At 50.5% G+C, this 26,478-nt stretch overlaps 2 protein-coding genes and 1 long non-coding RNA gene across 8 annotated transcripts in view; 2 read left to right on the top strand and 1 right to left on the bottom strand.

Annotated features, from left to right (window-relative positions):
- Positions 1–1,018, top strand: part of LOC105470886 (protein phosphatase 2 regulatory subunit Bdelta) — a 50,556-nt gene extending 49,538 nt beyond the window's left edge. For all 6 annotated transcript variants that reach the window (XM_011723175.3, XM_011723199.3, XM_011723164.2 and 3 more), the window contains one exon: positions 602–1,018. In XM_011723175.3, coding sequence (XP_011721477.2) covers positions 602–881 — 280 coding nt within the window. In that variant the 3' untranslated portion in view covers positions 882–1,018. The remainder of the gene's footprint in view (positions 1–601) is intronic.
- A 162-nt stretch (positions 1,019–1,180) lies between these two features.
- Positions 1,181–12,822, top strand: LOC139356154 (uncharacterized). Its single transcript, XR_011607563.1, has 2 exons — positions 1,181–3,057; positions 3,157–12,822. It is a non-coding gene; the product is annotated as an uncharacterized lncRNA (long non-coding RNA).
- On the bottom strand, positions 11,256–25,972 carry LOC105470908 (BCL2 interacting protein 3). The gene is made up of 6 exons (XM_011723223.3): positions 25,809–25,972; positions 17,699–17,849; positions 17,000–17,084; positions 14,568–14,674; positions 14,342–14,491; positions 11,256–12,132 (listed from the first exon to the last, which is right to left on the bottom strand). The coding sequence occupies exons 1-6, from the start codon at positions 25,852–25,854 to the stop codon at positions 12,087–12,089; spliced, it is 585 nt and encodes a 194-aa protein (XP_011721525.2). The 5' UTR covers positions 25,855–25,972; the 3' UTR covers positions 11,256–12,086.
- Positions 25,973–26,478: the final 506 nt, after the last annotated feature.

The following is a 26,478-nucleotide window of genomic DNA, read 5'->3' as shown; positions in this document are numbered from 1 at the left end:
CATTACAATTGATCTTGAAGAAACAAAAGCATGGACAGTATTGTATTGTCTGGAATGTGTTGTGAAATGCAGTTGTTCTAAAATTCTGCCACACTTCGCCCAGTGTTTAAGATTTTTACTATTTCTATCCGTTGCTTCATTTGAAGGAAACTTTTTGAAATTAATAGAAAAGCAGTTTAACTCTGAAGAAACATTGACAGATATGACTAGTAACTGTTGAACGTGATAAGGATTATGTTCAGGTCATTATGAATTACTGACAAATTGCAGAATTTAAGGCTTAAAAATAAACTGTACTGTTATTCATGAGTGAGATAAATAGGTGGGATTGTTTCAGAAAATATACTAATGTCATTAAAAGTATGACTCCATTATTTTGTTTCTCCTGTGACTATTCTTACTGACATGATTATATATAAAGTTCAGTAAGAATCTTCACTGCATTTCTCTTCTGTTATTGTGATTGTTCATTCCTGATTTCTGAAAGTAACTGGGTTGTGGGGGAGGGTGGTGTGCACTGTGCACCCTAGGGGTGGGGTCTGAGTCCTTGTTGCTGCTCCCCCCACTTAGGAGTGCTGCTGTCTGCTCTTGTTTTGAACAGCGCCATCATGACCGGGTCCTACAACAACTTCTTCAGAATGTTTGATAGAGACACACGGAGGGATGTGACCCTGGAGGCCTCGAGAGAGAGCAGCAAACCACGCGCCAGCCTCAAACCCAGGAAGGTGTGTACAGGGGGTAAGCGGAAGAAAGATGAGATCAGTGTGGACAGTCTGGACTTCAACAAGAAGATCCTGCACACGGCCTGGCACCCCGCGGACAATGTCATTGCCGTGGCTGCCACCAATAACTTGTACATATTCCAGGACAAAATCAACTAGGGACGCGAACGTGAGGACCGTCTTGTCTTGCATAGTTAAGCCGATCATTTTTCTGTCAGAGAAAGGCATCATCGTCCACTCCATTAAGAACAGTGACGCACCTGCTGCTTCCCTTCACAGACATGGGAGAAAGCTGCCTCCGCTGGAGGCCCGGTGTGTTTCTGCCTTTGGCGAGGCGCGAGGCAGGCGCTACTGCTCACATGGAGACGCTCTCGAAGCAGAGCTGACAGACACTGCTCCCAAAAGGCCATTACTCAGAATAAATGTATTTATTTCAGTCCGAGCCTTCCTTTCCAATTTATAGACCAAAAAATTAACATCCAAGAGAAAAGTTGTTGTCAGTTACCGCTCTTCCTCTGACTTTCCCTCTTTCTCTGCCATCGCACTTGGGCCTTCACTGCAGCGTGGCGTGGCCACCGTCCGTGTCCTCTCGGCCTTTCTCTGAGTCCGGGTGGGCTCCGTGGATGTGTGGATGTGGCCCGAGCAGGCTCAGGCGGCCCCACTCACCCACAGCATCCGCCGCCACCCCTTCGGGTGTGAGCACTCAATAAAAACAACACGCTATAAAAAGTGTTTTTAAATCCAAACGTAAGCATTGCCTTTTCATTGCATAGAATGAAGTTATGCAGGGTTCTTCTTTGGAACTACCTGTTTGAGAAATGTGTCCCCTTCTTTGGCAGCGTGGGGGGATGTGTGCAGCATTTCTGTCCCCAAGCTGCCACCCGCTGTGTTTCTATAGAAGGAGCCCATCAGATACACCAGGTAAGGTCTGGGAAAAACCAGAACCGAGGCCACCTCTGAGAAAGAAAATTGCAAGGAAGAACCGAAATTGCTGCCATCTAATTAGCCTGGTTTAAAGTAGCCTCAAATTCACTACAGATGAAGAAACGTGCTTTCTTTCTAAGGCTTTTGAAAAAGTACTTTGGGGGAAGTATACTTTTTAAATATTGCTAAAATTACATGCATGCTAAATTGCATCCTGCATTTCAAGCCAGGAAAATTAAGTAATTTTAATTACATGATGCCACCAGCACGTTGGTTTATTTTCAAGTAAGATCTTTGATACCAGAAATCAAGATTTTCCAAGACAAATAATACAGAGCTGTAACAATGCTGAGTGACCAGAGCTTGCTTCTGCCCTCGGGGACACACACCCACTACGTGTCCCCGAGGGCAGTGGGGAGTCGGGCTCCCGTGCCCCTGTGGGGATGAAGGTGTGTGCTGATCCCCCATCCTCCTGTGGGGATGAAGGTGTGTGCTGATCCCCCATCCTCCTGTGGGGATGAAGGTGTGTGCTGATCCCCCATCCTCCTGTGGGGATGAAGGTGTGTGCTGATCCCCCGTTCCCCTGTCTAGATGAAGGTGTGTGCTCATCCTGATTCCTCGTGCCCCAGTGGAGATGGAGGTGTGTGCTGATTACTCATCCACATGCACAAGAACAGGGTGTCCGTCAATACCCTGAATTAATGCTAACACAGTGCCACTTGAGTTCACATTAAGTTAGAAATTGAAAATCTAAAAGTACTTTTATTTTAACTTAAAAATAATTTCTATACTGTATATTGATTGATTGTGACACAATTTACAAAGTCTGAGGTGTGGAACAGAGTTATTTAAACATTAATCAACCCTGGTCCTTAAAAAGTTCTAATAAAATGGGATTGTATATATTTGTTCAACTATTTTGACCAAAAAAAGTAATAAATTTTAAATGTTTAACTGGATTCTCACTACGTATTTGGACACCTTTTGCCATCTTTCCTCTAGAACGTATTTCCCACTAAATAGCCACCTCCTCCACCTCCGGGGCAGAGCAGAAGGTGCAGCCCAGGCGGATCCGTGTGCAGAGGCTCTGTGTGGCACTGCTGCTCCCATGGGACCGCCAGTGCCTCGAGGTCTGGGGTGCACGTTCCCTGGAGGTGTCCTCACCTGGCCCTGGGGCCCCTGTGGGGGAAGTCACCTGGCCAGCAGCCCTGTCCATTTCTGTGGGTTCTCCCCAGTGCAGTCTTCATGTTCTGAGAGGCACTGGCGATTGCAGGCACCTATGTCCGCAAAAAGCAGGATCCATTCACTTCTGAGAAGGAAGTGCCATCAATAGGCATGGAGGAAGTTTCTCCTGGGTTCTTTTCCCTTTTATACTTCAGATTCCATTCAAGCCTTTTTCCATCGCAGTGAGGTAAGAATCCTGTCTTTTTCAGACTTTTTATTATTTATATTCAAGCTTATGAAATATCTGTTACTTCTCTTGTTCTAACTTTCCTCTTTTCTGCTTAAGGTGAGAACAGTGTCATCAGCTTCTGAAGGTTAATGCTGAGCACACTTTTCATTGATGAAGGTTCTGTGCCTGTGGTTCACGTGAAGGTTTGCTGTGCTCTGGGGTGATGACCTGGATTCCATGAACACACTTCCTTCAGATGTGGATTTAACATGCCTTTTTTGAAAGAAAAATGGAGCTCCTAGGAACCAGTTTATGATGCCATTGTGGACACACACGGTCTGATTTCGGAAGCCACACGACTGGCAGGTGTGGGCTGGAGACTGCAGCATGTGCATGTCTGTCTGTCCTTCTGTGTGGAGCCGAGTTACCGCCGTGAGCGCCAGAAGCCACCCGAAGCGCGGTGCCGTGGGTTTGGTGTGTGTCCTGCTCCCGGCCAGACAAGGCTGGCCCCGGATCCGCCTGGCCCGGCTGCTCTGCGTCACCCCTTTGCTTGCTTGGGAGGAACAGTGGGTCTGGATCTGCGGAGGCTGAGTGGCCCTAAGCTTGCTTTCTCCTAAACCTGTGCCGTGTGTCCTTGGCCAGCGGCTTTGGCGTCAGCCAGGGAGTAGGGGAATGAGGTCAGACCCAGCAGGAGTCCGGGCTGTGCAGGACAGCAGAGGTTGCATCTTCCCAGAGCTGCAGGCGAAGGGACATGAATGAAGTGCCTGCTGTATGCAGGGTGTGGCTCTGCTCGCCCTGGGCTGGGCCGGGGGTCCTGAGTGGGGCTGGAGCGGCATTTTCCGTGGTGAGCTGTCCTGTTGGTGCTGTGCTGGGATCACCAAGGGAGTTGGATGGAAGCCGTCTGTGAGCTGGTGAGACAGCCAGCCAGGAATCCAGCCGCAGGTGGGGAGAAAATGCAGCTCAAACCCGTGGAGCTGAAAGGGGCCTGCAGACCACCTTCAGACGCTGCCTATGGCCACCGCTCCCCCAACTCCCAGCAGAGGCCTGGGCCTGGGGGCCTGGCAGGCCCCGTGCTCTTACCTTGGGTCCCATCCTGGGCAGAAGGACTCGCTCGTGCCCTCCGAGGGGGCTGCCTGCCGAAGCCGAGCTCAGCAGTCCCCGACAGTGGGTCTTCTCTGCTCAGGCAGTGTGCAGGGGTGGGTGGAGTGTAGACCAGATTTGAGTAAGGGCAGCACCTCCAGCCCCATGGGGCTGTCACAGGTCAGGCCCTGCAGAGCTGTGGGGTTTGGTGTGGGTGGCAACCCCTCCTGAGTGCCTGCTACAGGCAGGCTCTGTGCCAGGGCTTTCCCTACAGCCATCCTGGCCATGGGTCACAGATGCACACACCACAGCACCCGGCTGGGCACTAGGGTGATGCTGGGCTTGGCTCTGAGCTCCGTGCCTCTGTGCCCCGTGTGCCCCTCAGAGTGCTGGTGACAATGCGGGGCTGCCTACAGGACACCCAGGGCTCCTTGATCTTTTAGGAACTGCGGCACCCCTGAAGCCGTGAGAGGTGCAGAGGCGCTGCCATCCTAGGCCAGGCCTCAGCTTCTGCTGTCTGCACCTCTGGCTGCAGCGCCCGCACCCAGTCCCAAGAGCACAGCGGCTGCGACTTGTCTCTGGCCAGGGGAGGTGGTGGCGTCATACCCAGGACGGAACCCACACTTGATGTCCTCTGGGGTCTTTTTACATTATCTTAAGGACTGACAGACTCCCACCCCATCTGCTCCCACCTGTCCCTAATTTCATGCGCCTCCGCCTGAGTTCCTGCACGCATTTCCTGAATAAACACCCCCCTGTGCCAGTCAGAACCTGCAGGGATTTTGGAAGTGAGAGCCCAGCAAGGCAGCTGGCCAGGGGGCGGCACTGCCCTCTGGGGAGCACCGGTGCCCAGGACTCTGCTTCTGAGGCTGGCCTGTACAATGATTTTGTATAAATATCTCCAATTGGAACCTTTTAGTGTATTTCTTAATATAACAGAAACTGGTGTCTTAAAATACAAGACTAGCTGCCCAGTGATAGACACCAAATCGATCCTGGTTTGCAGTGGCCAGGATCCCTGACAGTGGAATGGTGAGGTTAGAACTGAAACCGCAGTTCATGAAATCACACCATCACGCGGGAGAAAAAAGGTTTGGGGTGAGGGGCAGTACCGTCCTAAGAAAGCTCACCAGCTCCATGCATCACCTTCACTCACTCACCAGATGCAGATTGCAAAGAAGCGAAACCTGTGATTTCTTTAATCACCACAGTCTCCATCTGGTGAGTGGTTGAAGTCACATTCTGTTTTCATTTTCCTTTTGGTTGCTGGGAAATGCTTCGGATAGTAATAGTTTTCGATTCTACAACTCCCATTGTCTTAGGCTCTGTAGCTCTCCATTTTCTTCTTATCCTTGGGACGTGTCTTAGACATTGCTAACAGGCTGTGTTCCTGGACCTGCAACTCAGCTGGAGATTGGGTCCCTTGCGGATTTGCAGGGACTGTCCATCGCTGGTGTATAGATGCAAAACACTGGCACCACCCAGTCAGAACTGGCAGGGGCTGCCTGCACTGCACCAACCTCGAAGATAGCCAGGCCCAGACCACACAACTGCCCACCAGGCTCCACCCCACAACCTCAGCCCAGCCAAGGCCGAGAGGTGGCTGCACTTCCACCGATCAGAGGTCCAGATAGAGCTGCGTCTGCTTGGAGTGGTCGACTGCATGACATCGAGTTTCATAATCAGTGGTACTTACTTTCCATTTATTAATATTATACCTTTGAAGATGACTGTGTGACCTTAGACAATTCACTTGCTTGCCTTGGAGTTGCTAGAAAATTATCTTTGGGTCCGGGCACGGTGGCTCACACCTGTAATCCCAGCACTTTGGGAGGCCAAGGCGGGCGGATCACGAGGTCAGGAGTTTGAGACCAGTCTGGCCATCATAGTGAAACCCCATTTCTACTAAAAATACAAAAAATTTAGCCAGGTGTGGTGGTGGACGCTTGTAATCCCAGCTACTTGGGAGGCTGAGGCAGGAGAATCACTTGAACCCGGGAGGCAGAGGTTGCAGTGAGCCAAGGTCACGCCACTGTACTCCAGCCTGGGCAACAGAGTGAGACTCCATCTCAAAACAAGGTTGGGACATCTTTTTAAGTGTGTCTGTTCCAGCAGGATGGGAAACATTAATTTATGATTCCAAGAACTTTAGGGGAAATTTGTTGTCCAAACCTAAATATGTGAACACAGTGTAACCCTGGCTCTTACTGAAGTGTTTTTTCTTAAAGAAGCTGTGAACTGGTCACACGTACACCGTTCACAAGTCCCCAGAGGAGGGTGACAAAGTCTTGCCCTTGTAGATCATTTTGGATACTTGTTTCTTGGGGGTACTTCAGTTTTTGTACAAACACAAAATAAGATTCACTCGTTTCCCATTTCTACACATGGGGTAGTAACCTGTGCATGTTGGGGGGGCACCTGGCTGTCCTCACTGCACGCGCCTGGGCAGGCTGTCCTCGCTGCACGCGCCTGGGCAGGCTGTCCTCGCTGCACGCGCCTGGGCAGGCTGTCCTCGCTGCACGCGCCTGGGCAGGCTGTCCTCGCTGCACGCGCCTGGGCAGGCTGTCCTCGCTGCACGCGCCTGGGCAGGCTGTCCTCGCTGCACGCGCCTGGGCAGGCTGTCCTCGCTGCACGCGCCTGGGCAGGCTGTCCTCGCTGCACGCGCCTGGGCAGGCTGTCCTCGCTGCACGCGCCTGGGCAGGCTGTCCTCGCTGCACGCGCCTGGGCAGGCTGTCCTCGCCCATTTGCGAAGCCTCCTCACTGGCCGCTGCATGGTGGTGTCGCCTCACATGTGGGACGCGGCTTCTGACGCCACAGGGCTCTGCTCTGAGGCTCTGCCTTTCTAACAAGCCCCCAGGCAGCGCTGACACCCCTCATCCAGGGACCACACTTTTTTTTTTTTTTTTTTTTAAGTAAAAAGGTATATTTTCCTTCTTAGTGTTGTACTTTGGAATAATTTTGAACAGGTTTTGGAAATCCTGCAGCCTTCACCCAGCCGCCTAACTGGTGTCTCCTGCAGCCTCGTGGGGACTCGCACCGTGCAGGGCTAGCAGCCTTAGCTGCACCTGTCTTGGCACCTGCCTGGCTGTCTCACAAGTGTCCATTTTTCCTGTCCAGGGCCCTTCCAATGGGCCCACATTGTATTTTGTTGTCTCCCTGTCTTCCAGTCTCTGCTGCAGTCTTTAGGGCCCGAGCACTTGGGAAGTGTGGGCAGGCATTTTGTAGACGACTCCTCAGTTTTAGTTTGCCTGATATTTTCTCGTGATTAAACTGCAATTATGCATTCTGGCAAGAACACGGAAGAGATCTGGCCTCCTCTGCATCAAATCAGGATGTAGGTGGTGTCTACCAGGTCTCTTCACTGTAGAGTCACTATTTTCCTTGGTGTAATGAGTATCTTGCAGGGACACAACGAGAATATCCTCTCAAGAACCCAGTAACTTTAGTTTCCGTCGACAAATCAGCAGTTATTGGTATTTGCCTCATGGTGACTTTCTATTTTTTTTTTTTTTTGAGACAACCATCACCAGCACCGGGACCCAGGGCTGGCCGCGCACAGGCTGCTGGAGGATCATTGCTTCCAGGCCCTTTTGTCGAGTGGCACTTGGAACACCCCGCCACACACAGCTCCAGCTCAAACCGCGACTCACTGCTAAACTGAACCCAGCAAGCCCACGGCTTCATGCTGGCCTGCCTTGTGACTGTCCAGTGGTGGGAAGTCAGGCTGTCGTCATGTGTAACATCACACAATGTTAGTACGCCTGTGGTTTCAGGATTGCCAACCCACAGAAAGCAAATCCACTAGCAAGAGTATACTACGTTCTTTTTTAAAATATGTCACTTTAACCTTGCAGTATCCATCCCGAATGGTGTTCTCTGGCCATCATTTAGCTCAGCAGCCTACCCCTTCAGTGTGGTTTTAGTATTTATAACAGTGAGGTTCCGTTATTGTAGGTATTCCATTTTGGATTCCCCCCACAATAGTTTATTGAATTTGGCAGCATGTGAAACATTCGTGTGGTTCTAAGTCTGTTACACAAAAAGCTGCACCCCTCCCACCCTCTTCCCATTTTCCATCTCCACCTGTTTCCACCCCGTGGTAACTAATCTCATTTATTTCTACCTTACCTCAGTTTTTTTGCACAAATGAGCAGGTATGTGTATATATTTTGCTTAGCTTTTTCACATAAGTATACTACATATTTAAATAATCCTGTATTTTGTCCACCCATTTGCAGTTTGGACGGGGCTTAGCAGGTTCAGTTCATCTGTGCTCCAGACGGTCAGCGAGGGCATCACTCCTGGCACTGGAGGATCCACAGAGGGGCCATATGGCTGGCAGGGATGCTAGCTGCTGGGTCCTATCTGACCAGGCCTCTACTGAGCAACGTGGCTTCCTCCCAGCACGGCCAAGAGCATGCACCCCCAGAGACAGGAAGGGGCAGCTGCCAGTTTTTTAAGGCTGGGTGGGCCCAGGAAGTGGTGCTGCACCACTGGCATCACTGCCTCCTTGTCCTGTTGGCAGAGTCCAGAGCTGAAGGGGCACAGACCCACATCACTCATTAAGGGCGGTTGTCAAAAAAAAAATAGGGGACTTTTTTTTTTTTTGAGACAGAGTCTTGCTCTGTCGCCCAGGCTGGAGTTCACTGGCGTGATTTCGGCTCACTGCAACCTCCACCTCCCAGGTTCAAGCAATTCTCCTGCCTCAGCCTCCCAAGTAGCTGGGACTGCAGGTGCACGCCGCCACACCTGGCTAATTTTCTTTTTTTTTTTTTTTTTTTGAGATGGAGTCTGGCTCTGTCGCCCAGGCTGGAGTGCGGTGGCCGGATCTCAGCTCACTGCAAGCTCCGCCTCCCGGGTTCCCGCCATTCTCCTGCCTCAGCCTCCCGAGTAGCTGGGACTACAGGCGCCCGCCACCTCGCCCGGCTAGTTTTTTGTATTTTTTAGTAGAGACGGGGTTTCACCATGTTAGCCAGGATGGTCTCGATCTCCTGACCTCGTGATCCGCCCGTCTCGGCCTCCCAAAGTGCTGGGATTACAGGCTTGAGCCACCGCGCCCGGCCTACCTGGCTAATTTTCTTGTATTTTAGTAGAGATGGGGTTTCACCGTGTTGGCCAGGCTGGTCTCGAACTCCTGAGCCCAGGCAATCCACCCGCCTCAGCCTCCCAAAGTGCTGGGATTACAGGCGTGAGCCATGGTGCCTGGCCGGGGGCTGTCTTAAAACTGCTACAGGTTTCCTGTTTCAAAGAGCTGCCACCAAATGTTCTTTACTTTCTGCTAGGGACACATCTATTTCTGCACCTTTCTTTACTTCACATTCCCTGGAAACCCCTCATCCCAAGCTCTTCCCCGCCGTGCCTGAGTGGCAGAGCGCCGGCCCTGCAGGGCAGCACTGTCGCTTACTCGCCTCTATGCACGGGCACCTCAATTGTTTCAAGTATTTTAATACAATCATGTTATAATAAATACTACCTATTATGTCCTCGTGCATGTGCATGTAGAAGTTTCTAGGTCTGTCTCCAGATTGAATTCCTGGAAGTGGGTCATGCGTCCAAAGCATAGATGCAGGGCTGGAGTTTTTTGAGGTGTTGCCGACTCCTCTCTCGCAGTCATGCGCATTCCTTGTAAGCAACGTGTAGGCGTCCCGTTCCACACCCTAAGCAGATGTGTATGGGCAAGTGTCTGCATCAGAGTAAATATTAGCTAAATAGTGGCCAAGTGTACAATGTTTTTCTATCAAAATCATTTAGGTAATGTTAATTTTGTAAACTTGTTATTTCATTAATGAGTGGTGTGGGCAGTTATTTGTATTAACCACTGTAGAAAAGAAGGGCTGTTTACAAAAGCTATTCAGAAAGGCTCACTTACTGCCATTACCCTACCTCAAAGATAAAAACATGGATACACACATCAGACTTCGTTTTTAATGAATGTCTAATGTTACAATCTAATGAAAAACACCTCTAGAAAACTTGATTCTTGTCCCATCTGTCTAAAGCACTCCAGTCCCAGAGTTCTGGTTTTTTTGAAACAGGGTCTTCCTTGCTCTTGCCAGGCTGCGTGCACTATCCTGGCTCACTGCAGCCTTGAACTCCTGGGCTCAAGGGATCCTCCTGCCTCAGTCTCCCGAGCAGCTGGGGCTACAGGTGTGTGCCACCACACAAGGCTAAGTTTTGTATTTTTTGTAGAGACAGGGTCTTGCTATGCTCCCCCAGGCTGGTCTCGAACTTCTGGACTCATGTGATCCTCCTACCTGGGCCTCCCAAAGTGTTGGGATTACACGTGTGGAGCCATCACACTGGCCCAGTCCCAGAGCTCAGTACCTCCAACTGTTCTTTTTTTTTTTTCTTTTTTGAGATGGAGTCTCATTCTCCCTCCCAGGCTGGAGTGCAGTGGCGTGATTTCTGCTCACCACAACCTCTGCCTCCCAGGTTCCAGCGGTTCTCCTGCCTTAGCCTCCCAAGCAGCTGGGATTACAGGCACACGCCACTGCGCCCGGCTAATTTTTTGTATTTTTATTAGAGATGGGGTTTCATCATGTTGGCCAGGCTGGTCTTGAACTTCTGACCTCAGATAATCCGCCCACCTCGGCCTCCCAAAGTGCTGGGATTACAGGCGTGAGCCACTGTGCCCGGCCGTACAGCTGGTTTCACTGAGAGTTCAGCCATTATCGTCTGTGAGGGGGACACGTGGTTGGCTTTGTTGTGTGCTAACTTTGATGGTGAGCAGGGGGTTCACTAAGCTCTGTAAGGTGCTGAAACTCCACGTTTGTGATGGAAGACAAACAGCAAACGTATTTGCTCTAAAACAGAAACGGAATTCCTTGACCAGCGTGCTTCGAAATGATCTCAGACTATTCTGAGGTTAAATTATATAAAGGAATTCTGATGTCATGCCATCCACTTCCTCCAGAAGTGACTGCTTCCAAGGTAGTATCAACAGAGATCTTTACAAATGACAGTGTTAGATTTCACACCCGAATTATGCGTGGAAAGATGAAACACCAAGGCCTGGGCAGGCAGCCTTTCTAAAAAGCTTGCTGTAGGAAAGATAATATCAAAATAGGGACCAGTCCTGGTTTCATCAAGAAGCTATTATGATGTCTGATTTGAAACCATATGTAAATACAGTAATCTGAAGGATTTGGCAAAGATTTATTTATTTTTTCCCCATTTCCAGTCTTTTAAAGTAGACACAGATTTGCTTAGAATAAAGCTGATTTTAAAAGCACACACAAGTTGGGCACAAAGGAGAGGATTAAATTCACCAATGCAGAGTGATAAAGAGGAAAAGACACTGAGCAGGTGCCTTCAGCAGAAAACTGATCATCCAAGGTGATTACCTAATGATCGGAGACTTAATTCCTTATACTGCAAAAGCAAGAAGAGTTTAGTGTATGAACGGTACAGCTGAGTTTGTAGCTCTCTCTTGGTTTCTGTTGATTACGAACAATTAGCATAGTTATGTATAATCTTTAGTAGACAACCTGCATCCATTTAAATTAAATAATACTTTCTACAATAGTGTGATATATAAGGCCACAATATTTATTTTGGACAAACCCCTTAAAGTAGCGATTTTATTATCAATGTTATTCATTCTTTTGAAATATAAAGTACTTCAACTGAATTAAGGTTGCAGATAATTTTTAAAATACAACATACATCATGAATAGGATATTAAAATTATATTCAGGTATTTATATCTAATATCCAAATTCACTACCAAATTTTTACAATAGATATTAATCAGTCTGACATGCTTATTAATTGACCTCATAGGTATAATTATAGATCAACATGATTTTAGTGTCTGTTGTTTTGTTTTACTAAATTAGGAACGCAGCATTTACAGAACGAATAAACACAAGTGACGCGGCCACCCCAGGATCTAACAGCTCTTCAGTGAGCTGCGTTGCAAGCTCAGAAGTAATCCCACTAATGAACCAAGTCACTCCAGTTCTTCATCAAAAGGTGCTGGTGGAGGTTGTCAGACGCCTTCCAATATAGATCCTTAACAGAAAAAGTAATCAGTAGTTAATGTATCTTGTGATTCCCAGGAGATTGTGTTACAGCTGAAACAGGGTAGCTCACTGTGGTTAGAGCTTATGCAAGGGACTGGTGATTTTATATCCATTATAAAAATTTTGTAATGAATCTATCTGTAATCTTTTACCGAGTGTTTTATCAATATGTATTTTGTATTAATTAGAAAACATCAGATTGTATTCTTGCCTAGAAGGATCACCAAACTGAAACGCTGTTTCCAGACAGAAAGCTGCTTTGTTCCAACTCAGTGCTGGGGGAAGTCACCTACCAGGGCAAGATGGTGTTGCCAGTTCATCGCCACCAGCCTCACCAAGGTCAACTGCTCCTGCCCTCACGTGGTTTAAATTCGGTAGTGGGAAAGATGTCCCAAACTAAAGATGCAGGAGTGTCGGCAATAGAGAGGCTCGCTCCAGCTGACCAGCGGGCATCACTCCAGGAGGGAGGAGGATGGGTCTCCAGGAAAGGGGGCAGAATCGGAAGCCTGGCTGGCCTGGCCTGTGGGCAGTGGTGGGGTGAGCACTGTGAGCACAGACCTTGCTGCAGCAGCTTTCGGGGGCAGATTTTATAGTGCGGTTCCGGACCTATGGGCAGTGGTGCAGTGGGTACTGTGAGCACAGACAGTGCTGGCCTATGGGCAGTGGTGCGGTGGGTACTGTGAGCACAGACAGTGCTGGCCTATGGGCAGTGGTGCAGTGGGCACTGTGGGCACAGACCATGCTGCAGCAGCTTTCGGGGCAGATTTTATAGTGCGGTTCTGGAAAGCTGCTGAGGGGGTGTGGGTCGCCAGTGGCAGTATCAGGCTCTGAAAACCTGAGCAGGATGGAGGACAGTAGTTGGGAAGCAGTGGCTGCAGAAACCCATCCTGAAAGGAAGGGCTAAACCTCGTATTTAAAATGAGGATCCTGAGGCCTTGCCCCCGGAGTCTGCTTGACAGTTCTGGAAAAGGCTCCAGAAAGCAAACTGCCTGGTGATGCTGATGCAGTCTGTGGGTCTGACTCCAAAAAGCACTGGCAGAAATAAAGGTGACGGGGGTGGACGTGAGAATGTGTACAAGAGCTAGGAGAAAGCCGTACACATGGGAGGGCGAGGTGGAGACATGGCAGCACTCAGGCCCCGGCCCAGGAAACTCAGTGGCTTTTATCCCGTTTCCTTCGACCCCAGATGTGAGCCCTCTGGCCAACGGAAGCCACCTGCCCCCAGTGGCATTCCAGTCTTTCCAGTCTGTCTAATACACAGCAGCCATAGAACACTGTTTGCACACCAGGACTAGACCCCTCCTCCCCACTGAGAGAGGGTGGGACCAGCCCTAGGAGGAGCGGTTTTGGCTTCCCGCTCTGGCTCTTCACCACTGCTGCAGCTAAAGCTCTTGAGAATCCACAGTGGCACCTGCCTGGTCTCTGTGTTTTCTGCAGAATTAGTTAGTATAAGAAGCCAGAAAAGGTCAGGCATGGTGGTTCACACCTGTAATCCTAGCACTTTGGAGGCCGAGGTGAGCGATCACTTGAGTTCGAGATCAGCCTGGGCAACATGGCGAAACCCCGTCTCTACTAAAAATACAAAAATTAACCAGGCATGGTGGTGGGCACCTGTAATCCCAGCTACTCAGGAGGCTGAGGCAGGAGAGTCGCTTGAACCTGGGAGGCAGAGTTTGCAGTGAACCGAGATCACGCCACTGCACTCCAGCCTGGGCAACAAGAGCGAAACTCAAGCCAGAAAAATCGGAGACCGCACTGGTTTCTTTATTGCTGAGAGTTAAGTAGAACAACAGTCCGGTCCTGGAGGAAGTACAGCAAGTAACTGAGGCCCTCCATCTACAGCAGACGGCTGGGGGCGTCCCCACCATGCAGTACTACGCAGAAATGAGACTGCTTTTAACTACACACAGGACAAAGGTCAGACATAAGAATCCCTGCTGTGACTCCATTTATATACAGTGAGCAACAGGCAGACTCGTCCATGCCCGACAGCACTACAGGGCGCCTGTGCTGGGGCCTTTTGGGGCTGCAGGCTGGTGGTTTCTTGACCTAAACAGTGACTGTGGGTGTGTTTGCGAAAATGCACCAAGCTGTAACTGATGAGCCGGACTTCAGGAAATAGTTTACGAATAAATCACCGCGACCCAGAATTGCCCCACGACATGCCATGGCGGGAGTCACAGAGTCACATCACCTACCCCAATCCGATGGCCAGCAAATGAGAGAGCAGCAGAGACGGAAGGAAAACTTTCAGAAACTCCGCAGAGAATATGCCCCCTTTCTTCATGACGCTCGTGTTCCTCATGCTGAGGGTGGCCGTGCGCTTCGGGTGTTTAAAGAGGAACTCCCTGAGGCAGGAAGAAATGTGTCAGCCGATGTGTCCTCTGTCAAGGGGAGCCCCCGTGACACTGAGAACACACTCACTTGGGGGGAATATTTTCCGGCCGACTTGACCAATCCCATATCCAGTCTGAGTTTTTCTTCAAGATGCTTTCAACTTCTTTCCTTCTCTCAATATCATCTTCCTCAGACTAAGATAAAGTCGATGTTAAATGCCGATTAACGTACCACACATGACACCCACCTCCCACCCGAGCTTCACAACCGCAGGCTCCATTCAAGAGCCCAAAGGCACATGTCACTGCCCCAGACTGTGGTCCAAGGGGAGTCCTGGGGCTGGGGGCCTTCCCCAGGCCGTACCGCACTCCCGGCTCCCGGCTCGCTCGCCTCCTCCAGGTACAGATCACCTCGGGGGAGTCCCACCCAGGGCGTAAATACATCTGGTTCACTGTGAGATGCTGGGGTACTGACAGCGGCAAACACTGTCCTAGGGAAGTCACGTGACATGAGGGCAAAGATGGTGACTGCAGCACTGGTTATAACAAAAGAAAATGAAAACAGCCGAAAATGGCTCAAAACAGGGACATGACGAAGGAAACGGACACTGGATAGTGAGCAGGTTTACAAGATGCTTCCGGGAAAAGCAGGAGGGAAAAGGCAGAAATGTACACACAACCACGGCTGCGGCCAAATCCTCAGAATTATATAACAGCATGAAACATTAAAGAGGACTTTAAATCCAAGAGTCTCAGTGTTCTCTACTTTTTTGCATTTTCAGGATTCTGTACCTGAACATCTAATTCCTTTGAAAACTAAGGAGAAATTTTTGTTTTAAAACAGTGAAAATGGCAATACCCTGTCTCAAAAAAAAAAAGAAATAAAATTGAAAATCAGAATATAGCTCCCCAAACCCACCAAACATCTGGGTATACCCAAGCTGGATATAGCCCCATGTGCCGAGGAGCAGGCCGCACGCCCTGGGGTGCACCCACACATCCACAGCCAGGGCTCCCGGGGCTCCCAAAATCATGCTGCGCTCTGGAACCCCCAGAGTGGGGCCAGGGGGATGTCCCTGAGAAGGCCTGGGTAACAGGGACTCCTTGTTTCCTTGGTGAAGGAAGCCTTGAGGGAAGCTAGCACTGAAGAGCCAGCTACTAATCCTGCCTGGAAGGCCATGCTTCCTCACAGAGCTTCCAAAATACAGAACACGGTCCGTCGTTCAAGTTCTCACCATCAACAAACACCCAAGAAAACATTTATCGCGCATCTCGTCTGCAACAAGGTAAGTAAGGCACTACCAGATATAACTGAGCAAGACAGTACTGATCACTGCCTCGAACCCTATCTGCGAAGGGAGAATGATAGTAAACCAAGGCAATAACCCCAGGCACACTTTTTCCTCTAAGACTCCGTTTTCACAACAAGGCTAAATGACGGCATGTAAAGCCCATTATCTGTTACCATTAGAAAAGTCATCTCAGGCTGGACATGGAGTCTCACACCTATAGTCCCAGGATTTTGGGAGGATCACTTGAGCCCTGGAGTTCAAGATCAGCCTGGGCAACACAGGGAGACCCCGTCTCTACAAAAAACTTTTTTAAAAAAGATGATCTTACACTAAATTACCAGGTTGAGGCCGGGCACGGTGGCTCAAGCCTGTAATCCCAGCACTTTGGGAGGCCGAGACGGGCGGATCACGAGGTCAAGAGATCGAGACCATCCTGGCGAACACAGTGAAACCCCGTCTCTACTAAAAAAATACAAAAAAACTAGCCGGGCGAGGTGGCGGGCGCCTGTAGTCCCAGCTACTTGGGAGGCTGAGGCAGGAGAATGGCGTAAACCCGGGAGGCGGAGCTTGCAGTGAGCTGAGATCCGGCCACTGCACTCCAGCGTGGGCGACAGAGCCAGACTCCATCTCAAAAAAAAAAAAAAAAAAAAAAAAATTACCAGGTTGATCAGCCACTAATGCTGCACTGCTCAGGCACCAGTTAGCTCAGGACTAATGCTAGGAAAGGCACAGGGTGTAATTTCCAGCAGGCAGTGACAATGTCTAATGAGGAGGACACCTCAGAGTCACAGCCACAGTGACCGAATGGCCTCGAATGGCCCCGCGGGTAACGCCTAAGTCCCACACAGCATGCAAGTGTTAAAACCCACTCACTGTCCAACCAACAACCACAAGGAAAGACCAGCCAGTAGCTGGCTCACTGCCACCCTTTCCAGTGGTCCCTCCCTCCTCTCTAGGCTGCAGCCACCAGGGAGCCCTTCCTCCTTTCCGGTGTATTCCTGATGGCAGGCAGGGGCGGGAGGCCCCCACTGCCTGTCCCACTCGGCGCCGCCCCCGCTCAGCTGAGTGTCCAGCCCGTGTGCTTGTGGACTTTTTTTGTTGTGTTTTTTTAAGACAGGAGACACCCTTAAAGCCCGACTTTTCTCTGAGGTGCTCAATTACATTTTAAACCATTTCCTGTACAAACAGATCACAAATACTTATAACTCGCATTCTTCTTCCAGCTTACCTGTGAGCTGTTTTTCTCTCCAATGCTATGGGTATCTGTTTCAGAAGCTCTGTTAGTATCTTGTGGTGTCTGTGAGCGAGGTGGGCTTGGCAATGTGAATAGAATGAGAAAAACAGAACATCATGTGAACATTCTATCATTAGAAGCTCAAACCCCAAAGGCCTCCAGCCGCCTCCGTGATGAGGGGCTCTAGCCAGTGTGCGTCTTCCCTTCCACCGAGCACCAGCCAGAGCCAAACTACTCCTCAGCCCTGTCGGCTGAGCCCGACAGGAGTTAGCTAGCCAGTCTTCAGAGAAGAGGCGGGGGGAGGCAGCTGGCGAGCGGCTGGCTTTGTCACCTGCCGCCTTCACGGTCTGTTGCACAGTTCTCAAGGGCATGCGACCTTTGACCACTCAGCCACTCTACCCTGGAGTCACTCAGAAGTGCTGCTACCCAGGAACCGCTCCTGCGACCACGGCCCTGCTGAGGCACGTGAGTGCGTTTCTCAGAGCGGGGTTCATGGCTGTTCTGCTGCCTACTGGCGACTTGAACATGGCTCCCCACAGACTAAGTCCCAGGACGCTGCATCCCCAAAGAGGGCAGCAGGAGCCACTCCCGAACGCGGCCTGAGGGGAACAGCAGCCCCCTGTCCTAGAGGTGACTGTCACGCACTGAAGACCATCAGCACTGTAACGCATACGCTTGCTGGCGTGCACCTACCTGTCACAGTGAGAACTCTTGGAGCTACTCCGTCCAGACTCATGCTGTGCGTCCAGCAGTATTTTTTCCATGTCACCATTATAAATAGAAACCGAGGCTGGAACGCTGCTGCCGTTTCCATTATTGCTAAAGTGCAATTCCACCCAGGAGCCTGGTGGGAACAAAAAAAGGGGCACAGATGGAATTTTCTACCCACTCTGGAATCTGGTCTTAATATCTAACCAGCCTGCCCCTCCATTTCCAAGAGGTAGCCATGGTGACACGCCAGGAACCATCCCTTAACCCCACCTTGAAGACATCCCTCTGCCCACTCGTGTGGCAGTGACTGTCTACGCACACACTCCCTGGGTACAGGAAGGAAGCCTCCTGGGGCTGAGACCACATATCTGTCCATGTCTTGCAGTCCGTTTATACCAAGCCAATGTCCAGGAACTCTGCTGAGTCGCCAGAATCCAATTAGAATGCTTTCTTGCAGTGAGCTTCTCTAAGAAAAAGGCTATTATTTGGAAAAAGGGGTCTTAAAAAAATAACGTCAACATAAGCTTAAGGGATTTAAAGTTTTCTTTAAAAGGTTTGACCTCTATTTTCTGTTTCTTTTAGAGACGGAGTCTCACTTTGTCACCCAGGCTGGAGTGCAGCGGCACAATGAAGGCTCACTATAATCTCAAACTCCTGGGTTCAAGCCATCTTCTAGCTGACGCCTCCGGAATAGCTGGAACTACAGGCATGTACCACTACTCCTGGCTATTTTTTTTAGGAGATGGGGTCTCGCTATGTTGCCCAGGCTGGTCTCGAACTTCTGGGCCCAAGCAATCTTCTCACCTCGGCCTCCCAATGTGCTGGGATTACAGGTGTGAGCCACCATGCCCAGCCTCTATTACTTGTATTTTGTGGCTTGCTTTGCATGTATTTAATTTCTAACAATGTTAAACACGATTTTACAAGTTTGCTAGCCATCTGGATAGCATCTTTTTTGAACTGGTTCTTCAAATCTCTCATTCTTTTCTATTATCTGTCTTATTTGTGGGCATCCAGCAGTATTTTTTCCTTGTCACCATTATAAATAGAAACTGAGGCTGGAACGCTGCTCCCGTTCCCTTACTGCTAAAAGTGCAATTCTGGGATAATTCTGTACTCTAGATATGCATTTTTCTGCATATTTAAATGCGTTGCAAGTAACTTTCACTTGGTAGCTTGTTCTTTTCACTTATCATGCCTTCTGATGTACAGAAGTTCTTGATTTTACTTCAGTCAAATGTAGCAGTCCCTTCCTGAGCTATTCTGTTCTGTTCTGTTATTTTCACATAGCTCTACTGTTATGACATTCACATTTCGATCCAAAATCTATGTGGATTAATTTTTCCACTGATGTGATACGGATGCCCCATTTATTGCAGGCAGCTCCCACCTCGCCTCCGCTCTGGGCTGCTTCCTTTGTCAGACATGAAGCGTGCACATAGGCACACGTCTATTTCTGGGCCCAGGATAATTTCTCTACTTTGTGTCATAGGTTTATTTATTTAAAGCAAATCTGGTAAAAGCTTCCTCTGGTAGCGTATGGAGGATGGAGTGCAGTGGGAGGAAAGTGCAGGTCACAAAAGATGGAAAAACGTACGGAGGAGAACAATGGAATTATCTCATTTTGCAGTCACTATAATTTGAGTAAGTAGAATAATCACCCTGAGCTGCTGACTGTCCTTAAACCAACACAGCACTACCAACACCATGCTATTAGAGGGAACGGAGCAGCCTCTTCATCCGTCATGTTCACTGGAAGCAAAGGCAGGTGGTCAGCTTTCCACACACACTAGGCATCTCTCCTGAAAGAGGCCTGGCCCAGCCTCAATACGCCACTTGTTGCTGAGTATATTTCATATTAACCAGAAAAAAGCAAACCGAAGGCCCAGGAAAGAAATGTGGATTTGCAACTTATACCATCAAACAGCCTCCAGTAAGTTGCTAACGAAATGATCACACAGATTTTCTTTTTTTTTCTTTTTTTTTTTTTTTGAGGCGGAGTCTCGTTCTGTCGCCCAGGCTGCAGTGCAGTGGCCGGATCTCAGCTCACTGCAAGCTCCGCCTTCCGGGTTTACACCATTCTCCTGCCTCAGCCTCCCAAGTAGCTGGGACTACAGGCACCCGCCACCTCGCCCGGCTAGTTTTTTGTATTTTTTAGTAGAGACAGGGTTTCACCGTGTTAGCCAAGATGGTCTCGATCTCCTGACCTCGTGATCCGCCCGTCTCGGCCTCCCAAAGTGCTAGGATTACAGGCTTGAGCCACCGCGCCCGGCCGCGATCACACAGATTTTCAAATTAACACATGACTGTTCTCTTTGGCCTCTCACGCTGCCTCATGTCCTGGCCCGCAAGCAGCACATCCCTTAATACAAAGGCAGGCCAGGCTCTGTCTTGGAGCCTGGAGCTCACTGCAGGAGAAAGGCCCAGGCCAGTCTGCCCCACACTCTGGCAGAGGCTACACGGTGCCTTCCGAGATGGATAGACCACACCATTCCTGAAACCGCTCATCTGACTAGACAGTATTGCCAAAAGTGTTGTTCAGATATCTGACGATATGGAACACAAATGGAGCTTGAAGCTTGAAGGTGTCCCTTCTCCGATGCCACTCTTAACATCAAATGTGGGACACCAAGTCACCACCACCAGGGTGTCCAACGATTCAATTCCATTCTGACTATCTACCTAGACTTAGTGTCGAGCCCACAAGACTGTTCCCACAGATGCAAGTGGAGAATGGGGTGTCCAGGTTACCCACATTTTTGCCAGTCCCTCTACCTACTCAGGGGATCCCACACACCCCCCTCAGGTTCAATAATTTGCTACAACTCATAGAACTCAGAAAAACATTTTACTTTATCAATTTACCAGAAACAATTACAGAGGAGCCAAATGGAAATGACATACAGCCCAGATCCCCACCTACCCCACACGTCCCAACCCTAACCCCAACCATGCTCTCGAGACGAGACACCCACCTACCCCACATCCCAACCCTAACCCTAACCAGACCCCCCTACCCCACACACCCCAACCCTAACCCCAACCATGCTACCCGTACCTCATGGCTCCCCCATCTCCATCTCCAGTCCCCTCCCCTCCTAGGAGGGGCTTCCCTGGGAATTTCTACCTCAAATAACTAGCCTGGGGCCGCCCTCGAACCACTGTATTAGCAATGTATTCTGAAGGGGCTCCTTACAACTCACACCAAAAATGGTGAACCAAGGAGCACTTTTGGAGCACACTGCTGACAGGGTGACTATGAATAACACACACACTGGTCAGGCTGCTCTGCCTATGGAGTTGCCACCCTTTTATTCTTTTACTTTCTTAATAAACGTGCTTAAGACACTTATTGGCACAGTGGCACACGCCCGTAATCCCAGCACTTTGGGAGGCTGAGGCAGGCGGGATCACCTGAGGTCAGAAGTTGGAGACCAGCCTGACCAACATGGTGAAACCCCGTCTCTACTAAAAATACAAAATTAGCTGGGCGTGTTGGGTGCCTGTAATCCCAGCTACTCGGGAGGCTGATGCAGAAGAATCACTTGAACCCAGGAGGTGGAGATTGCAGTGAGGCAAGACCTGCCACTGCACTCCAGCCTGGGCAACAAGAGTGAAACTCTGTCTCCGGGGGGAGACACTTACTGCTCAGGAAATCCCAGGGGTTGAGGTGCTCTGCACCTGGAAGTAGGGTCAAGACCAAACACATATGTATCTATCACACAAGTGGCAAGCTGAAGACGATAGGGAGAGGAAGATAAAGTGGAGACAAGTGTATCTCTGTCTTCGTCTCTCTGTGCTACTGTAACAGAATCCCACAGACTAAGTGATTTACCAACAGAAATTGATCTCCGTTCTAGAGGCTGGGAAGTCCAAGATCCAGGCACCAACATCTGGTGTCGGGGGAGGGCCTTCCTGCCCCATCCCTTCAATGAGGGCACAGAGGGACCTACCTCCTTCCATCCAGCCCCTCAGAGCACTAATCCCATTCACTAGAGAGGAGCCCCCATGGCCAAGCCACCTCTTAAAGGTCCACCTTTTACTACCATACCACGGGCAACATGGGGAGGACATATTCAAACCAAAGCAGTGCTTTTTAAAAATCGCCCCAGAAAAGATCCTAAAAATCCAGGAAACAAAAAAAACCCATTCCGGATTGTCTATGGCTAATGACTTTGGGCCCAAAAGCTGTATTCCCAGGAATGATTTACTAAGGGACAGGAGTTTTATTATTAACCTACAGCAACCGGGTAGGAAAGGCACTTCCTGGAGAATGCAGCATGCTGTGTATCTACTCACATGTTACAGTTCTCCACTCAGATCATTCACCTTTTCAAAGAAAGATGGGGAGTGAGGTTGCTTAATGACCTTAGAAAACCTGCTCATAATCACAAGTAGTTTACTTCAAATAACTGTAGCATAATTAGGCCCCAGAAAGAAAGGTGCTGCTGTGGCTGCTGCAACAAAAGCCCTCCTTCCTAATCTCATTTTACCTCCCTCTCCTTAGGTTCCTCCCCCTCCTTACTTAGTTATAATTTACAGTGCTAACAAGACACACAGCCAGTAAGTCTTACCTCCCTTCTATATCAAGGCAGATGAGATTCTGAAAAGCCTAGACTATATTTACATCACATTACAAAAAGAAAACTGATGGGTCTATCTCAGAGACAGAATACACTCCAACAAGAGTTCTTAATCCATGTCTTATTCTCGCTTTATGTAAAAAAAAAAAAGAAAAGAAAAGAAAAGAAAATCATCTGACATTCAGCTTCTCTAGGTGCCCGAAGCAGTTGTCTCTCCAGTGACAGACTCTGGGGAATGCCTTCGATTCACTGCCCTCTGTATGTCCCCAGGGCAACTCCCTGGGTCCCATTCTTCAACATGGATTCACTGGCCACAGCCATGAGCCCCACGTGGAGTAAACACAGGGCCAAGTTCTCAAGGCCACCCTATGCCCTAACCTGGGATGACAATCTCAACTCTGGCTATGAAGGGAGAATCACCTGTGGTATTTTTTCATTGTTTTCCAAAAACCCAGCCTCAGCCCACTCTGAAAGTGACTATTTGGGATGCTGGGGTGGAATCCAGAAAATAGACTGAAAAAGCTCTGGGATAAATGTCAGAAGAGAGGGAGGCAGCATCCCAGAAAAAAAGCCTGAAGCAGAGGCGCTGTGAACCCCAGAGGGAACTAGCACCCCCAAAACCATACAAAGGGCTGCTTCCCCAGGGGAGGTGGGCTCTAAGAAATTGCTGTTTTTACCTTTAAAGCTTCTCAGGTTAGTGTGGAGAGGAACAAAAGTGACTTGCCTGACAAAATATTTCAAGCATCAAGTCAGCCCGGTAGGTAAATCAGGTCCCTGGCTTCTAACGGCTCATTTCCCTCAACCTTCCCCCCTTGCCAGGCTCTCCTCCAGGACCCTGGCCTATGGCACGCAGCCTCAGGCATCTGGGCTCCAGGTATCCCACTGGTGCTTAATGCAGAGTCCTTGGCTTCTCCTTAAGTTGCCAGCCTTATCTTTCACTCCACCTCTAGAACCTCATTGTGACCATCTATGAAATGCAGGTCTTGGACAAGAATCTAGATGTCTGCAACCCCTTCAGGTCTCAAAGCGCACAATGCTACAATTCCGCTCCAAAATAAGTGGAAGCATCTTTTCCCCTATTACAATTTTACCCATGGTGAGTTGCCTCTGACAAGAGAACCATCTGCCAGTTGCAGACACAGCAGTGGGTGAAGAGCTGAGGGCTTGGATCATTAAATACGGAAGCTCCAGAGTAAATGGGCAAGCAGTTTACTGAACTGATGCCCTCCTGGTGAAGACAGTGGGTCCTTCAAGGAAGTGACGCCAAGCAACCGTGACCCGGTCTCATCACAGAATCCTACCTCTCCTGCATGTCAGCAGTGACATGCCTAGGAGAAAAAGGCCAAGTTCTCGGCTGCAGTGAGCTTGATAATGATTGTGCTACTGCACTCCAGCCTGGGCGACAAAGTAAGACTGGGCTCGTAAAAAATAAAGAGGAAAAAAAGGACGAATACGAGCATCCTGCGGGTCAACAACAATAGCCAGAATGATCAAGAGATAGAAAGGAACGGAATCAGCCCATTTTGCCGTCAACTCCTCAGGAAAAGCAGCTGGCCCCAGAGGTACAGGCAGAGAGAGTGCTCGCTGCTTCCATCTGTGGGTCTGGCTGCAAGGCTCCCACAGTTCTCTGTTCCGAGGTAAACAAGGGGCAGTGAAATCAGAGGGGCAGAGGTGAGCGCTACCTGGGCGAGCCACCGCTCCGCGCCGGATTTGCAGGCGGCTGGAGCCCGCGGGACAGGCCAACCCCGCCCACGCCGAGCCCACGGTGGCCCCGTCCTGACGCGCGGACACTCAGGGCGGCCCAAGGAATCGCCTACATGGGATCCACCCCGCGGGTAACTATCCTTTTACAGAATAAACAAAACAGAAAAACAAAAATCTCGCAACTCCGGCGCTGGCCGTCTTGCACTGCCAATGACTCAGCAGCCTGTGTAAGTTACATACTGGAGAGAGGACTGAGCCCCCCCCGGGGCCCCCTCCACCTCCCAGCGCCCAGATCCCCAGCCAGGCAGTGAAACGCACAATGTCAGGAGTAACACAACCGGAAAATGGGTGATTTTATGGCAAAGAGTTTATAAAAACATCCCTTGGATTTTATAACAAAAGTCAGGAAAACACCCCTTAATATATTCCAAAATAGTAATAAACAATGTTTAAATTTCAAGAGGAAAAATCCGAATTACAGGATTTTTAAAAATATGGTTCTAGGCCAGGCGCGGTGGCTCAGACCTATTAATTCCAGCACTTTGGGAGGCCGAGGCGGGAGGATCGCTTGAGCCCAGTTCAGACCAGCCTGGGCAACATAGACCCCGTCTCTTAAAAAAAAAAAAAAAAAAAAAAAAAAGTTAAAAAAATATGGTTGTAGTGTTCAAATATATATATATTTAATATATTACAGTAACTAAGTCCTGCCTAGTAAAATTTTTTTTTTGTAATAAAATTAGCAACTCACTGAATTTATGTGAATACATGGTTTTAAAAAATCTCAATGAAGATTAAAAGTTCACAGTCAGAGGTTTCAGCAGCCCGTTCCCAAGCTTATTTACATGCTAATTTTGCTTAGTAAACTCTGGCTTCAGAGAACACAAAGGTCAGCTGCCACCAGGTCCCTCCTCCCAGGCTTGGGCCCTAGGGACCCTGGGAAGGCGGCTTCAGTGTCCGCTTCCCTGAGCAAATGCTGTCTGGACTCTGACGCGGACCCTCCGGGTGGGGAGGGTCTCCACGCCACCTGGCTGTGCGTGGGGCAAGTCCTGCACCCCGGGCCTGCGTTTCCCGCTGCGCGAACGCATGGTCTTGCGAATCTAGCCAAGGGCACAGGGAGAGCCTCTACTCGGGCATTAAGCAGCCTGTAACGACTGAGTGCGGCACTGGCAGCGTCCTTGTGCTTGTGTTTTCTTAACCCGTAAGTAATTTAAAGCTTTGTTTTGGAACGACCCTCTAGTAGAACTGGAACATGCCCATTAAATGCCATATTTTAAAAACACTGTAACCCCCTCCCATCTCCGCCTTCACCCTTCAGGAAATCCTAAATCACCACGGATATAAACATTAATAACAAAATTAAAGCACATAACAGTCCACTGGCCACGCCTTGGTGTTTGGTCGTTAAAACCAATACGGGTCTGAACTACAGACCGCGGAGGGCAACGTGGACTTTGAGGCTTCTCGGACCAACTGCGAGACGCAGATTCACCTCCAGGTGGAATTCCAGCTTGGCGGAGCTGGAGAATCGGGGCTTTCCCGTGCGGTCCGACCCGGGTCCAAGCCAACCCCCGCCCGAGCGGCGAGGCCGCGAACCCCGGGCAGTACGTGGGGTCCCCATGCCCCGGGCTCCGCACGCCCGCAGGAGGGGTGGACACGGGAGGGGCGGGTGGCGCAGCCTCGCCCGGCCCGCGATGTCCCCCAGGCCTCCCGGGCAACCTCCCTTGGCGCCCCCTCGGCCTCCCTCTGGCCTTCCTCCAGGCTTCCCCCCGCGCCCCCTGGCTCCCGCGCCGCCTCCCCGGCCTCACCCTGCAGGCTCTCCTCCTGCATCCCGGGCGCTCCGTTCTGCGACATGGCGCCGGAGGGCGACTGCGGCGATGGGAGTCCGCGCCGGGCTGCGGGCTGCGGACTGCGATTCAGCTGCGGGCGCTGGGAAAGCGGAGCGCCGCGGCCCAGCTGCGCTCCTGGACTGAGCCCAGCCCCGCCGCCCGGCGGGAGGAACTCACAGGGCGGGGCGGGGCCAGGCGGATCTGCGGCCGCGTCGCCCATTGGCCGCGACGCGGGGCCTGCGCGTGCGCACGGGCGTGGAGTGCGTGTGGCACGTGCGGCGCGTGCGCGGGGCGGGTCCTGGGGGTGGGCGAGGGGCTTGCGGTGCGCGGGACGCGGGCGGGGACAGGGGCGGGACGAGGGGCGCGCAGGCGCTGGGGCTTCAGCGACCGCCTGAGGTGAGCCGGAACGGGCGGGGCGCCGCGGCCTCGTGACGAGTGGGCTGCGAGGTCGCCGCCGCGGTAGGCGGTGGGCCGAGTCCTTTTAAAGGGGCGGTGGGGCCGGTGGGCGCCCTGGGCACTCGCTATCACGGGGACGGCGCTACGCGTCGGGGCGGGGCCGGTCTTTACATCCTGCGAGTGGGGAAACTGAGGCGCGGGGCTGGCGGCGTCCGTGCGGGGGGCGTGAGGACGTGCAGGGAAGCGGCCGCTG

This window comes from Macaca nemestrina, chromosome 9 (genome assembly GCF_043159975.1).
Source record: "Macaca nemestrina isolate mMacNem1 chromosome 9, mMacNem.hap1, whole genome shotgun sequence".
Taxonomy (NCBI): Eukaryota; Metazoa; Chordata; class Mammalia; order Primates; family Cercopithecidae; genus Macaca; species Macaca nemestrina.
Note: the sequence above shows the minus strand (reverse complement) of the source record. Positions and strands in the feature narration are given on the sequence as shown.